Genomic DNA, 16,155 nt, shown 5'->3' with positions numbered 1-16,155 from the left:
AAAACAGTATTGCAATTACTGTTCTGCTAACTTACATTCCCCATACATGGTTAGTGTTTCTACCTTCTCTTCGTTGGTATACATTCTGCTCACACAACTCTTCAACTGACGATGGTTGACAGAATGAAGGGTGTGCATTCTACTTATGTTTACGTTTGTCCTCTGTCAACGTCAGCACGTGGATGTGTTCCATTACCCCGAGTACCTGCACTAAGCGCTGGGAGCGTCAACGTCAGTGTTGTGTTGTGTAATTAATAACGTTGTGTTTCAGTGAATGGTAAACTGTCAAACATTTTCGAATAGGTCTTTAGGAGAGGAAATGAATTACCGAATCAAAACTAATGGGTGCCATTTAAGAAAGTCATACCGCTGTTCATATCTTTGTAAAAAAACAAAGCTACAACATGCTGATTGATGTCCCTCTGACGCCTAAAGAACATTTGCTTGAAACATTTTGTAATTTGCATCTGGACAAACAGTTATTTAGGCTGGTCAAGACAAATGGGACACCACGTATACCCAGTCGATCGACGATGGGATGTTGATGAAACATTACTAGCTACACTGTAACGAGGTCTTCGCGGGTTTACTGAAGAAACATTAGTATTCCGTGATTTCTCAACGTTCGAACAGCTATTTTTTAAATTAAATTCTTCGCCAAACTGTTTCTTACATCACCGAGTCTCAAAGAGACTCCAGAATTTCGACACATTTAAACCGTACAGAGTGTCGAGTATGGGTGCAGTGCTCTGTCATTGCCGATTTATTGGGCAGTAAGAGCCGTGTGTATACTACGGTGTCCCATGCATCTTTCCTCGACGGTACGACAAAGGAGTAAGTTTAGAAGTCATGCATCCCGTGCACCTTAGGCGAATCTGAGAAGAAACTTTAGTATTCTCACGGTAAATGATAACAGCCAAACAGTACAGGATAAAGATTTATTGAAATCCTTGACCACGGTTTCGGTATATCTAAATATACCTTCATCAGAAACAAAAATACACCTAAACAAGAAACTTAGCACCATAAGTGAGATAGAACAAAAAAACAAACACTTATAGCTTTAAGTAACCGTGAAAATTACCAAAGTATTACAAGCAAAAAAACTTTTAGTCACTTACTAAAATCGTATCTTTCAGTGGAGATACGAGGGTTATCCACAAAGTACATTACGTTTTGGAATTAAAAATAAATAAAGTATTGGAATTTTTTTTTATTATGTACAGATGAAAGCCACACTTAAATACTACTTTTCTACATAGTTGCCATTTAAATTAAGGCATTTATCGTAGCGATAAACGAGCCTGGAAATTCCTTCGTCGTAAAATTCGGCCGTCTGCGCCTTCAACCACGTGGTACCTTTTTTGGGACAGATAAGGTGTGATTTTTGTGGATTTCCTGGAAAGAGGCACTACAATAAACTCTCAAAGGTATTGCCAAACTCTGCACAACCTCAGAAGAGCAATACAAAACAAGCGCAGGGGAAAGTTGGGCTCAAAGATCTTGCTGATTCACGACAACACCCGGGCCCACACGGCAAATGCCACTCGTGAAGTTCTCGAATCTTTTAAGTGGGAGTTGTTTCCTCATCCGCCGTTCAATCCCGACCTGGCACCGAGCGACTTCCACTTGTTCCCAGCAATGAAGAAGTGGTTGGCTATGCAGCATTTTGTTGACGACGCACAGCTTCAAGAAGAGGTAACCACGTGTTTGAAGGCGCAGGCGGCCGAATTTTACGACGAAGGAATTTCCAAGCTCGTCCATCGCTACGATAAGTGCCTTAATTTAAATGGCAACTATGTAGGAAAGTAGTATTTAAGTGTGGCTTTCATCTGTACATAATAAAAAAAAATTTCCAATACTTTATTTATTTTTAATTCCAAAATGTAATGTACTTTGTGGATAGCCCTCGTATATAAAACAATCGTGCCAAAGGCGTCGTCAGTAGTTAAAATTAAAATATTACCACCATGTGTACAGCATAATTATGAAGAGAAGGTCGATGCGAACACGCCATATTAACAGTACTTAGCCTGTGAACTACCGTAAAGAGGGAGTGGAAGCTCTAGGGCAGACAGTTCCACCGACTGAGGGCACTTGTGGTATGAGCGAGGCACTCGCGCGCATTAAACCCAGGTATACATACTAAGGCGCATCAAAATTTTAAAGGTTGTGTTAATTCAAACTCTCTGTCTTAATAAATCAAACATATCAGAACCATTTAAAACACTTACATGCAACAGAAAATGTTGTGGACTGACAAGACAGCCAGTCCACAGTGACGGGTAACCGAAAGGCACGCGTTTACACACGCCGTCTGGCGTCATGTCTGAAACAATGCAGGGGCGGATGCACACCCGAATGGCCGGGTGCGGGTGGCACAGCCTCGCCTGTTGTTAGGCTCCCCATCTCATCGCATACGTCAACATGGGGCCCTCCCCACGGCGGGCGAAAGCTATATAACACGACCGTTCGCCGATTTGCGGGGTAGGAATGTGGTGTCACCGCCAGACACCAAACTTGCTAGGTGGTAGCTTTAAATCGGCCGCGGTCCATTAGTACATGTCGGACCCGCGTGTCGCCACTGTCAGTAATTGCAGACCGAGCGCCACCACACGGCAGGTCTAGAGAGACGTACTAGGACTCGTCACAGTTGTACGACGACTTTGCTAGCGACTACACTGACGAAGCCTTTCTCTCAGTTGCCGAGAGATAGTTAGAATAGCCTTCAGCTAAGTCCATGGCTACGACCTAGCAAGGCGCCATTAACCATTTCTATAGAGAGTCTCACTTGTATCATCAAGAACGCTGTATACAAATGATGGACTAAAGTTAAGTATTCCAGCAGCTACGTACTTTTCTTTATAGCATTCATTACGTATCCTGTTTCAGACCTTACGCCCAACTGCGTGAGCTTAACGCGTGCCTTTCGGCTACTTCCGAGTGGCGTGGCTGTCTTGTTACGCCACAACAGAAAATATTAAACCAATTTGCTTGTGTCCTAGTATCAAGCAGGTGAAGCTTGCGCTAAGGAACACATCTAACGAGAGAGGACAGTAGTGTTATGCGCAAGAATCTCGTGCAAAGTAAAGACTAGGATACATACCAGCGAAAACGAACAAAATGTTGTAGTAAGTCGAAACCATCTGTCGTCGTAAATAAAAAACATAACAGAGTAATTTAACCCACACATACACATCGAAAACCGCGAACTACAACAACAAAAAATACGCAAAATCCCAACAAGACAGGAAAGGAGCATCTCACCAGCGTCAAAAGACAAGAAAGCTAGCTTCTAGTCAGCCAGACTATATTACGTTAGAGCAAGGAGGGGTTTGTCATATTAGAAACAATAGTATCCTTAGCAAATCGCAGATTGGGTTTCAGAAGGGTTGCTCTACTGAGAATGCTATTTGCATGTTCACTCACCAGATTCTACGAGCATTAAACAATACAGTAGCACCGACTGGTATTTTCTGTGACCGATCTAAGACTTTTGACTGTGTGAATCACGGTATTCTCCCAGATAAATTAAAGTTTTATGTTATTGATGGTAAAGCGAACCAATGGACTTTGTCATATCTAACCTTAAGAATGCAGAAAGTTGTACTTAGTAATTCTAGCAATAAAAATCAGGAATATGATTCTGACGAATGAGGTCCCTCAAGCTTCAGTCTTAGGTCCACTGCTGTTCCTCATACATGCAATCAAGCTTCCATCTATATACAACAAACAGAATTAGTTCTTTTGGCAGATAACACTAGTAATGTAATCAATTCAAGAACACCTGCACAAACAGTAGAAATTGTAAACAAGGTTCATTAAAGTATCATCGACTAGTCTACCACAAAAGATTTCATCCTCAGTTTTATGTTAAAAGACACATCTTCAGTACTGCACGTCCAGGGATACTGCGCCATGTAAGACATGGTGAGGAAATAATTAATGTGAATCAACTATTCTGACTGAGTTACAGTGACAGAAGCCTCCCCAGCGGGACAGGCACCTTTCACGTCATCCAAATGAAGCAAAATCTGAAGATGACTCGTAATTAAAAGGCCGAAGCCGGTCAGGAGTTAACATCGGCTGCGATGAAGACTGTTTTTAAAAAAAGTTATAATAGCTTTTCTGTATTTTTATATCGCATATCTCTGACAACATTCGCATTGCAAATAAAGTATTGTGAAGGAACTTATGCAGTTCTGCGATTTGCTCCTCCAAACTGAATTTATCGTCAAGCTGTAATGCCAATAATTGAACACCCTCAGCTTCTTCTGGATACTTGTCGTCATATTTTGTGCACTAATGGCAGGAAATCTCTTAAAAGTTCAGAACTGCATATAGCGTATCTTTTCAAAGTTTAGTGACAGACTTGGCTACTAAACATTTACGAATGTTTGTAAGAATTTCATGAAGCGATCGTTCTATGGGGATAATTGATCTGTGATACTGCACTACTGGGCATTAAAATTGCTACACCACGAGGATGACATGCTACAGACGCGAAATTAAACCGACAGGAAGAAGATGCTGTGATATGCAAATGATTAGCTTTTCAGAGCAAGGTTGGCGCCGGTGGCGACACCTACAACGTGCTGACATGAAGAAAGTTTCCTACCGATTTCTCATACACAAACAGCAGTTGACCGGCGTTGCCTGGTGAATCGTCGTTGTGATGCCTCATGTAAGGAGGAGAAATGCGTACCAGCACGTTTCCGACTTTGATAAAGGTCGGATTGTAGCCTATCGCGATTGCGGTTTATCGTATCACGACATTGCTGCTCGCGTTGGTCGAGATCCAATGACTGTTAGCAGAATGTGGAATCAGTGTGTTCAGGAGGGTAATACGGAACGCCGTGCTGGATTCCAACGGCCTCGTACCACTGGCAGTCGAGATGACAAGCATCTTATCCGCATGGCTGTAACGGATCGTGCAGCCACGTCTCGATCCCTGGGTCAACTGATGCGGACGTTTGCAAGACAACAACCATCTGCACGAACAGTTCGACGACGTTTGCAGCAGCAGGGAGTATCAGCTCGGAGACCATGGCTGCGGTTACCCTTGACGCTGCATCACAGACAGGAGTGCCTGCGATAGTGTACTCAACGACGAACCTGCGTGCACGAATGGCAAAACGTCATTTTTTCGGATGAATCCAGGTTCTGTTTACAGCGTCATGATGGTCGCATCCGTGTTTGGCGACATCGCGGTGAAAGCACATTGGAAGCGTGTATTCGTCATCGCCATACTGGCGTATCACCCGGCGTGATGGTATGGGGTGCCATTGGTTACACGTCTCGGTCCTCTTGTTCGCATTGACGGCACTTTGAACAGTGGACGTTACATTTCAGATGTGTTACGACCCGTGGCTCTACCTTTCATTTGATCCCTGCGAAACCGTACATTTCAGCAGGATAATGCACGACCGCATGTTGCAGGTCCCGCACGGGCCTTTCTGGATACAGAAATTGTTCGACTGCTTCCCTGGCTAGCACATTCTCCAAATCTCTCACCAATTGAAAACGTCTGGTCAATGGTGGCCGAGCAAATGGCTCGTCACTATACACCAGTCACTACTCTTGATGAACTGTGGTATCGTGTTGAAGCTGAATGGGCAGCTGTATTTGTACGAGCCAGCCTAGCTCTGTTTGACTCAATGCTCAGGCGTATCAAGGCCGTTATTACGCGCAGAGGTGGTTGTTGTGGGTACTGATTTCTCAGGATCTATGCACCCAAATTAGGTGAAAATGTAATCACATGTCAGTTGTAGTATAATATATTTGTCCAATGAATACCCGTTTGTCATCTGCATTTCTTCTTGGTGTAGCAATTTTAATGTCCAGTAGTGTATTTTATCAATATTAGATCTTGTGAACTCCGCTGTCCTTAATGATGGTTTCCTAATGACGCAACCAGCCACAAATACTTTTTAAATGTTTTATTTTAGTGGCATAACCATTTTCGAGCTACCCTGCCCAACGTCAGATGCATATTTTAGGCACATAGATGTTTTTTGAAATAGATGACATGCTGTTGACCAAGCCATCTATGTAACGAAAATATTAGCCTTTGAAGTCGGGCATGGTGTCCCGGAAATGGTTATGGCACTAAAATAAAACATTTAAAAAGTCTTTGTGGCTAATTCCTTCACTCACCAACTATAATTCATTTGCTATTTACTGTATTGTTGATCACAGATGCAAACAAAATAAATTTGGTATCTGGTAATGTTATAGATGAAAGAACCAAAGAGACATAATATGGAATCTTGTGGAACACGACATGTAATTTGTTTTCAGTTGGGTCACGCCCTTGCCTTCAAATAATGGTTCAAATGGCTCTGAGCACTATGGGACTTAACTTCTAAGGTCATCAGTCCCCTAGAACTTAGAACTACTTACACCTAACTAACCTAAGGACATAACACACTTACATGCCCGAGGCAGGATTCGAACCTGCGACCGTAGCGGTCGCGCGGTTCTAGACTGTAGCGCCTAGAACCGCTCGGCCACCCCGGCCGGCCGGCCTTGCCCTCCCTTTCTTTCCTATCAGAGGTATAGGATTTCGACTATTTTCCAGATTTCCCTTACACTGTAATATTACAATTTGCATGTCGAATCATGCAGAAAACTTCATTCCATGTTGACGTTTGTTGGTTGCCACTATCACGGTGTTTCACCTTCAGTGGCTAGCTGTGTCGATGTAGACGGAATTTCTTAGTTAAAGCTTGTCTGAACAGTGTATAAAACCTCAATATGACTGAATGAACCTTTTGCAGAACTGTTTGACGTTTCTCTAAAGTGCGAGACCCTCCAGAGGCCCACCATCGCGGTGCAAGCTTTGCTGCGTGTGTTACCGAGCTGGACGTTGGGGCCGCGAAGGCTCGGGTACGGGGAGTGCGAAGACGCCCTGGCGGTCATCCGGGGACTTACCAACGACACGGCAGAGTCACAGTTCACCAGAGACCTCCGGTGCTTCATCGCTGACGACTGTATTGATTCCTGCTCTGTGCTGGGGTACGTACGCCATGGAAGGCACCAACCGCCTATCTTATATCTAATCGAAATTAATTACAAAACAGTGTACATAGCAAAGGCACGATTGTTACAAGGTAACCCGTTTCGATCATCGCATGATCATCTTCAGACCTTCATATTGACGGGCAATGGCTGTATATTGATCAGGAACCGCTGAATGACGATAATGAACTTCTCTTTGGTTCAGCTGTTCCTGCTCCATGTACAGCCATTGTCAATCAATATGCTGTCGTAGGCCTGAAGATGATCATGTGATGCTCGATACCCGTCACCTCGTAATAAATGTCTTTGTGATCTAGTCTCTTTAACGTCCGCCCCCGGTAACTCTGTGGTCAGCGCGACAGAATGTCAATCCTAAGGGCCCGGATTCGATTCTCGGCTGGGTCGGAGATTTTCTCCGCTCACGGACTGGGTGTTGTGTTGTCCTAATCATCATCAATTCATCCCCATTGACGCGCAAGTAGCCCGAGTGGCGTCAAATCGAAAGACTTACACCTGGCGAACGGTCTACCCGACGGGAGGCCCTAGCCACACGACATTTACATTTTAGTCTCTTTTACGAGGGTCGTTCAGTAAGTAACACCTCACATTTTTTTCTCAGAACCTACTTATCGTTAAGTCAGAATTTGGTGACAATATACACTCCTGGAAATGGAAAAAAGAACACATTGACACCGGTGTGTCAGACCCACCATACTTGCTCCGGACACTGCGAGAGGGCTGTACAAGCAATGATCACACGCACGGCACAGCGGACACACCAGGAACCGCGGTGTTGGCCGTCGAATGGCGCTAGCTGCGCAGCATTTGTGCACCGCCGCCGTCAGTGTCAGCCAGTTTGCCGTGGCATACGGAGCTCCATCGCAGTCTTTAACACTGGTAGCATGCCGCGACAGCGTGGACGTGAACCGTATGTGCAGTTGACGGACTTTGAGCGAGGGCGTATAGTGGGCATGCGGGAGGCCGGGTGGACGTACCGCCGAATTGCTCAACACGTGGGGCGTGAGGTCTCCACAGTACATCGATGTTGTCGCCAGTGGTCGGCGGAAGGTGCACGTGCCCGTCGACCTGGGACCGGACCGCAGCGACGCACGGATGCACGCCAAGACCGTAGGATCCTACGCAGTGCCGTAGGGGACCGCACCGCCACTTCCCAGCAAATTAGGGACACTGTTGCTCCTGGGGTATCGGCGAGGACCATTCGCAACCGTTTCCATGAAGCTGGGCTACGGTCCCGCACCCCGTTAGGCCGTCTTCCGCTCACGCCCCAACATCGTGCAGCCCGCCTCCAGTGGTGTCGCGACAGGCGTGAATGGAGGGACGAATGGAGACGCGTCGTCTTCAGCGATGAGAGTCGCTTCTGCCTTGGTGCCAATGATGGTCGTATGCGTGTTTGGCGCCGTGCAGGTGAGCGCCACAATCAGGACTGCATACGACCGAGGCACACAGGGCCAACACCCGGCATCATGGTGTGGGGAGCGATGTCCTACACTGGCCGTACACCACTGGTGATCGTCGAGGGGACACTGAATAGTGCACGGTACATCCAAACCGTCATCGAACCCATCGTTCTACCATTCCTAGACCGGCAAGGGAACTTGCTGTTCCAACAGGACAGTGCACGTCCGCATGTATCCCGTGCCACCCAACGTGCTCTAGAAGGTGTAAGTCAACTACCCTGGCCAGCAAGATCTCCGGATCTGTCCCCCATTGAGCATGTTTGGGACTGGATGAAGCGTCGTCTCACGCGGTCTGCACGTCCAGCACGAACGCTGGTCCAACTGAGGCGCCAGGTGGAAATGGCATGGGAAGCCGTTCCACAGGACTACATCCAGCATCTCTACGATCGTCTCCATGGGAGAATAGCAGCCTGCATTGCTGCGAAAGGTGGATATACTCTGTACTAGTGCCGACATTGTGCATGCGCTGTTGCCTGTGTCTATGTGCCTGTGGTTCTGTCAGTGTGATCATGTGATGTATCTGACCCCAGGAATGTGTCAATAAAGTTTCCCCTTCCTGGGACAATGAATTCACGGTGTTCTTATTTCAAGTTCCAGGAGTGTACATCAACATGTCTTGTCCATGTCTCCATCTCGTTCTATGGCCGTACGCCAATGTTGTGGAAGAGCAAGTATTACCTGCTGGTAAAAGCTCTTGCCCTGTAGCAGAAACCATGTTTTCACTGCATGACTGACACTCCCTTCATCTTCAAAGTGTATTTCTTGTAGAGAATCTTTAAGTGGCCCAAGGAGATTCCGAGGTTGTCAGACAGAATTAGGTCGTGAGGTGTATGAGTGTCACTGCCAGATAAACTCCCACTCAGTGTTGGCCTGTTCTAACCAATGTTCTTCCCACTAATCTCAGAACCAAAAGCGAAGAAGTGGAAATTTCCATAAGAACTCAGTTCTAAACAGCGTTTCACAGGCTGCAGTAACTTTGCGCCTGAAGTCATTGAGGGCCACTTTGGCTTGAAGTTCAGGCAATAGAAGATCCGGATACCACAGAGAAACGGGAAGAACGATGGGATTAAGAGCCACCCCGGATGCCTATCTAACTCAAAAACAGACGCATAAGGTTGTAGAGTTTGGTCTACCACGTCGTGAATACTCAAGGCAAAACCACATTCAAACGAAAGGGGTTGTAACGAAAGTGACCGTGTGGCACGTTCTGGAGAACTATCCGCTCTCATCATCATCATCATCATCATTTAAGACTGATTATGCCTTTCAGCGTTCAGTCTGGAGCATAGCCCCCCTTATACAGTTCATCCATGATACCCTATTCAGTGCTAACATTGGTGCCTCTTCTGATGTTAAACCTATTACTTCAAAACCATTGTTAACCGAATCCAGGTACCTTCTCCTCTGTCTGCCCCGACTCCTCCTACCCTCTACTGCTGAATCCATGAGTCTCTTGGGTAACCTTGCTTCTCCCATGCGTGTAACATGACCCCACCATCTAAGCCTGTTCGCCCTGATTGCTACATCTATAGAGTTCATTCTCAGTTTTTCTTTGATTTCCTCATTATGGACACCCTCCTGCCATTGTTCCCATCTACTAGTACCTGCAATCATCCAAGCTACTTTCATATCCGTAACCTCAACCTTGTTGATAAGGTAACCTGAATCCACCCAGCTTTCGCTCCCATACAACAAAGTTGGTCGAAAGATTGAACGGTGCACAGATAACTTAGTCTTGGTACTGACTTCCTTCTTGCAGAAGAGAGTAGATCGTAGCTGAGCGCTCACTACATTAGCTTTGCTACACCTCGCTTCCAGTTCTTTCACTATGTTGCCATCCTGTGAGAATATGCATCCTAAGTACTTGAAACCGTCCACCTGTTTTAACTTTGTTCCTCCTATTTGGCACTCAATCCGTTTATATCTCTTTCTCACTGACATTACTTTCGTTTTGGAGATGCTAATCTTCATACCATAGTCCTTACATTTCTGATCTAGCTCTGAAATATTACTTTGCAAACTTTCAATCGAATCTGCCATCACAACTAAGTCATCTGCATATGCAAGACTGCTTATTTTGTGTTCACATATCTTAATCGCGCCCAGCCAGTCTATTGTTTTCAACATATGATCCATAAATAATATGAACAACAGTGGAGACAGGTTGCAGCCTTGTCTTACCCCTGAAACTACTCTGAACCATGAACTCAATTTACCGTCAACTCTAACTGCTGCCTGACTATCCATGTAAAGACCTTTAATTGCTTGCAAAAGTTTGCCTCCTATTCCATAATCTTGTAGAACAGACAATAACTTCCTCCTAGGAACCCAGTCAAATGCCTTTTCTAGATCTATAAAGCATAGATACAATTCTCTGTTCCACTCATAACACTTCTCCATTGTTTGCCGTAAGCTAAAGATGTGGTCCTGACAACCTCTAAGAGGCCTAAACCCACACCGATTTTCATCCAATTGGTCCTCAAGTAATACTCGCACTTTCCTTTCAACAATACCTGAGAAGATTTTACCCACAACGCTGATTAAAGAGATACCTCTGTAGTTGTTACAATCTTTTCTGTTTCCATGTTTAAAGATTGGGGTGATTACTGCTTTTGTCCAGTCTGATGGAACCTGTCCCAACTCCCAGGCCATTTCAATTATCCTGTGTAGCCATTTAAGACCTGACGTTCCACTGTATTTGATGAGTTCCGACTTAATTTCATCCACCCCAGCCGCTTCATTGCACTGCAATCTATTGACCATTTTTTCCACTTCCTCAAATGTGATCCTATTTCCATCATCATTCCTATCCCATTCTACCTCGAAATCTGAAACATTACTGATCGCATTTTCACCTACATTGAGCAACTCTTCATAATATTCCCTCCATCTGCCCAAGGCATCCACAAGATTCACCAGCAGTTTTCCTGACCTGTCCAAAATACTGGGCTATTACAAATGATTGAAGCGATTTCATAAATTCACTGTAGCTCCATTCATTGACATATGGTCACGACACACTACAGATACGTAGAAAAACTCATAACTTTTTGTCCGGCTGAAGCCGCACTTGAGGTTTCAGCCGTCAGAGCGCTCGAGAGCGCAGTCAGACAAAATAGCGACAGGAGCCGAGAAAGCGTATGTCGTGCTTGAAATGCACTCACATCAGTCAGTCATAACAGTGCAACGACACTTCAGGACGAAGTTCAACAATGATCCACCAACTGCAAACTCCATTCGGCGATGGTATGCGCAGTTTAAAGCTTCTGGAAGCCTCTGTAAGGGGAAATCAACGGGCCGGACTGCAGTGAGCGAAGAAACGGTTGAACGCGTGCGGGCAAGTTTCACGCGTAGCCCGCGGAAAATTGGCTCATGCCACAACTGGAGACCGACAGCGCCGACTTCAGCTTTCAACAGGATGGTGCTCCACCGCACTTCCATCATGATGTTCGGCATTTCTTAAACAGGAGATTGGAAAACCGATGGATCGGTCGTGGTGGAGATCATGATCAGCAATTCATGTCATGGCCTCCACGCTCTCCCGACTTAACCCCATGCGATTTCTTTCTGTGGGGTTATGTGACAGATTCAGTGTTTAAACCTCCTCTACCAAGAAACGTGCCAGAACTGCGAGCTCGCATCAACGACGCTTTCGAACTCATTGATGGGGACTTGCTGCGCCGGGTGTGGGAGGAACTTGATTATCGGCTTGATGTCTGCCGAATCACTAAAGGGGCACATATAGAACATTTGTGAATGCCTAAAAAAACTTTTTGAGTTTTTGTATGTGTGTGCAAAGCATTGTGAAAATATCTCAAATAATAGAGTTATTGTAGAGCTGTGAAATCGCTTAAATCGTTTGTAATAACCCTGTACTTGTCATTTCCTTCTTACCTCCCTTTCGAAGACTGCTAATTCGCTCTAAGTTTTTAAAAGTGGTGTGAAAGTGCACAACGGGACACTGATTGCTACGACCTGGTTAACAGATTTAGACATTAAGCTGTGGATACATTGTGTGTGTACACTGATCAGCAAAAACATTGTGATGACAGGCCTACTATCCAGGAGGCAGCAGCATCACCTGGCAAAGTGTGTCTGCTAGTCAGAAACACGCACGATGCTTGTAGAGTCAGTGAGCGTGCTGTCCGTGTGTGGAACATTTTCAGCTGTCCCCATCGAGGTATATCAACAACGCCTGGCGAAAGCTGAGGGTTTCAATTAATTATCATTTGTTCAAATAACTTACGGGTTTGCCGCCGGGTGACGTCGAACACCGCCGATATTTCGACAGGAGCACACCCTGCCATTCTCAAGGCACAAATGCAAAGAAGAAAAAATGTGCGAGCAAATGTAGTACTTCGGTTCACAGAGGAGAAACAAGTAAGACACCACACACAGAACAAGTGTCAACACAACCAAAGATCTACATCTACATCTACATCCATACTCCGCAAGCCACCTGACGGTGCGTGGCGGAGGGTACCTTGAGTACCTCTATCGGTTCTCCCTTCTATTCCAGTCTCGTATTGTTCGTGGAAAGAAGGACTGTCGGTATGCCTCTGTGTGGGCTCTAATCTCTCTGATTTTATCCTCATGGTCTCTTCGCGAGATATACGTAGGAGGGAGCAATATACTGCTTGACTCTTCGGTGAAGGTATGTTCTCGAAACTTTGACAAAAGCCCGTACCGAGCTACTGAGCGTCTCTCCTGCAGAGTCTTCCACTGGAGTTTATCCATCATCTCCGTAACGCTTTCGCGATTACTAAATGATCCTGTAACGAAGCGCGCTGCTCTCCGTTGGATCTTCTCTATATCTTCTATCAACCCTATCTGGTACGGATCCCACACTGCTGAGCAGTATTCAAGCAGTGGGCGAACAAGCGTACTGTAACCTACTTCCTTTGTTTTCGGATTGCATTTCCTTAGGATTCTTCTAATGAATCTCAGTCTGGCATCTGCTTTACCGACGATCATTATATGATCATTCCATTTTAAATCACTCCTAATGCGTACTCCCAGATAATTTATGGAATTAACTGCTTCCAGTTGCTGACCTGCTATTTTGTAGCTAAGTGATAAAGGATCTATCTTTCTGTGTATTCGCAGCATATTACACTTGTCTACATTGACATTCAATTGCCATTCCCTGCACCATGAGTCAATTCGCTGCAGATCCTCCTGCATTTCAGTACAATTTTCCATTGTTACAACCTCTCGGTACACCACAGAATCATCTGCAAAAAGCCTCAGTGAACTTCCGATGTCATCCACCAGGTCATTTATGTATATTGTGAATGGCAACGGTCCTATGACACTCCCCTGCGGCACACCTGAAATCACGCTTACTTCGGAAGACTTCTCTCCATTGAGAATGACATGCTGCGTCCTGCTATCTAGTAACTCCTCAATCCAATCACACAATTGGTCTGATAGTCCATATGCTCTTACTTTGTTCATTAAACGACTGTGGGGAACTGTATCGAACGCCTTCCGGAAGTCAAGAAACACGGCATCTACCTGTGAACAGATATTTCTGATGTTGGTTATCTTTGGTTGTGTTGACACTTGTTCTCTGTGTGGTGTCTTCCTTGTTTCTCCTCTGTGAACCGAGGTATTAAATTTGTTTGCACATTTTTTCTTCCTTGCATTTGTGCCGTGAGATTGGCAGGGTGCGCTCCTGTCGAAATACCGGCGGTGTTCGACGACGTCACCCGCCAGCAAACCCGTAAGTTATTTCAACATTCGATTAACCGGGAAAAGTTAAGGTCTCACATAATTATCATTTATTTCTAGGGGTGCTGCACGGTCATCAATGGTATCTGTTCTTTCGGGAACAGTTACTATCTTCATATACACAATTTGAGTTTGACTGAGGGTAGATTGTGATGGCCCGCAGGTTCGGACGAGCATTTTGGAAACTGCACGACTTGTAGGGTGTTCGGGGAGTGCTGTGGTGAGCGGCATCAAAATGTGACGAAACCAAGACGAAACCACGTTCAGACGTCGTGGGGCTGGGCTTCCGCCCCTCATTACAGTTGTCGGACACAGTAGGCTGGGCAGACTGGTGAAACAGGACAGGCTGCGAACTGTGGCCGAACTAACATCGAACATCCTGCGCAGAGTGTAAGTGTGTCGGAACACACAGTGCAACGAAAAATCGTAAGGATGGGGCTCCGCAGCCGACGACACACGCATGTGCAAATGTTATCGACACGACATCGGCAACTATCACTGAAATGGGCCCGTGACCATTGGCACTGGATTCTGGTGCAGTCTGATCAATATCTTCTTCATCATTCCGATAGGTGGGCACGAATCAGTCACCTTCCAGGGGAACGGCTCATTGACAGAATGAGATTTTCACTCTGCAGCGGGGTGTGCGCTGATAAGAAACTTCCTGGTAGATTGTAAACTGTGTGCAGGACCGAGACTGTAACTCTGGACCTTTGCCTTTCGCGGGCAAGTGTAGGTTCGCAGGAGAACTTCTGTGAAGTTTGGAAGGTAGGAGACGAGGTACTGGCAGAATTAAAGCTGTGAGGACGGGGCGTGAGTCGTGCTAGGGTAGCTCAGACGGTAGAGCACTTGGCCGCAAATGGCCAAGGTCCCGACTTCGTCTCGGTCCAGCACAGTTTCTATCTGCCAGGAGATTTCAGCTCCTTGACATCTTTACTGTTGGACGGAGACAAGAAGGCGGCGACTCCATTATGCTCTGCGTAACATTCACGTGCGCATCTACAGTGGGGCTCGTGCAAGGCACCACGACAGGCAAGGAGTGTCTTACACTGGTTGCGGACTACGTATATCCGTGGCGATCATGTTTCCTCACGGCAATGGGATTTTTCAAGAAGATAATGCTCCTTTTCACAAAGCCAGGAGTGTGGTGGAGTTGTTCGAGGAACACAGTGGCGAGTTCCAGTTGATGTACTGGCCGCCCAATTCGCCAGATGGGCAACTATCACTGAAATGGGCACGTGACCATTGGCACTGGATACTGGTGCAGTCTGATGAATACCTTCTTCATCATTCCGATAGGTGGCCACGAATCAGTCACCTTCCAGGGGAACGGCTCCTTGACAGAATGAGATTTTCACTCTGCAGCGGGGTGTGCGTTGATAAGAAACTTCCTGGTAGAGTGTAAACTGTGTGCAGGACCGAGACTCTAACTCTGGACCTTTGCCTTTCGCGGGCAAGTGTAGGTTCGCAGGAGAACTTCTGTGAAGTTTGGAAGGTAGGAGACGAGATACTGGAAGAAGTAAAGCTATGAGGACGGGGCGTGAGTCGTGCTAGGGTAGCTCAGACGGTAGAGCACTTGGCCGCAAATGGCCAAGGTCCCGAGTTCGAGTCTCGGTCCAGCACAGTTTCTATCTGCCAGGAGATTTCAGCTCCTTGACATCTTTACTGTTGACGGAGACAAGAACTCGGCGACTCCATTGTGCCCCACGTGCGCATCTACTGTGGGGCTCGTGCAAGGCACCATGACAGGCAAGGAGTGTCTTACACTGGTTGCGGACTACGTATATCCGTGGCGATCATGTTTCCTCACGGCAATGGAATTTTTCAAGAAGATAATGCTCCTTTTCACAAGACCAGGAGTGTGGTGGAGTTGTTCGAGGAACACAGTGGCGAGTTCCAGTTGATGAACTGGCCGCCCAATTCG

The 16,155-nt window shown here is 46.1% G+C and overlaps 1 protein-coding gene across 1 annotated transcript in view; it reads left to right on the top strand.

Moving 5' to 3' along the window:
• LOC126106413 (uncharacterized) overlaps nucleotides 1-16,155 on the top strand; it is a 94,109-nt gene that overhangs the window by 13,225 nt on the left and 64,729 nt on the right. Inside the window, exon 2 of the mRNA XM_049912689.1 lies at nucleotides 6,780-7,017. Coding sequence (XP_049768646.1) covers nucleotides 6,780-7,017 — 238 coding nt within the window. The remainder of the gene's footprint in view (nucleotides 1-6,779; nucleotides 7,018-16,155) is intronic.

Source organism: Schistocerca cancellata, chromosome 10 (genome assembly GCF_023864275.1).
Source record: "Schistocerca cancellata isolate TAMUIC-IGC-003103 chromosome 10, iqSchCanc2.1, whole genome shotgun sequence".
NCBI classification, from domain to species: domain Eukaryota; kingdom Metazoa; phylum Arthropoda; class Insecta; order Orthoptera; family Acrididae; genus Schistocerca; species Schistocerca cancellata.
The sequence above is the reverse complement of the archived record's forward strand: the minus strand, read 5'-3'. Positions and strand labels throughout refer to the sequence as shown.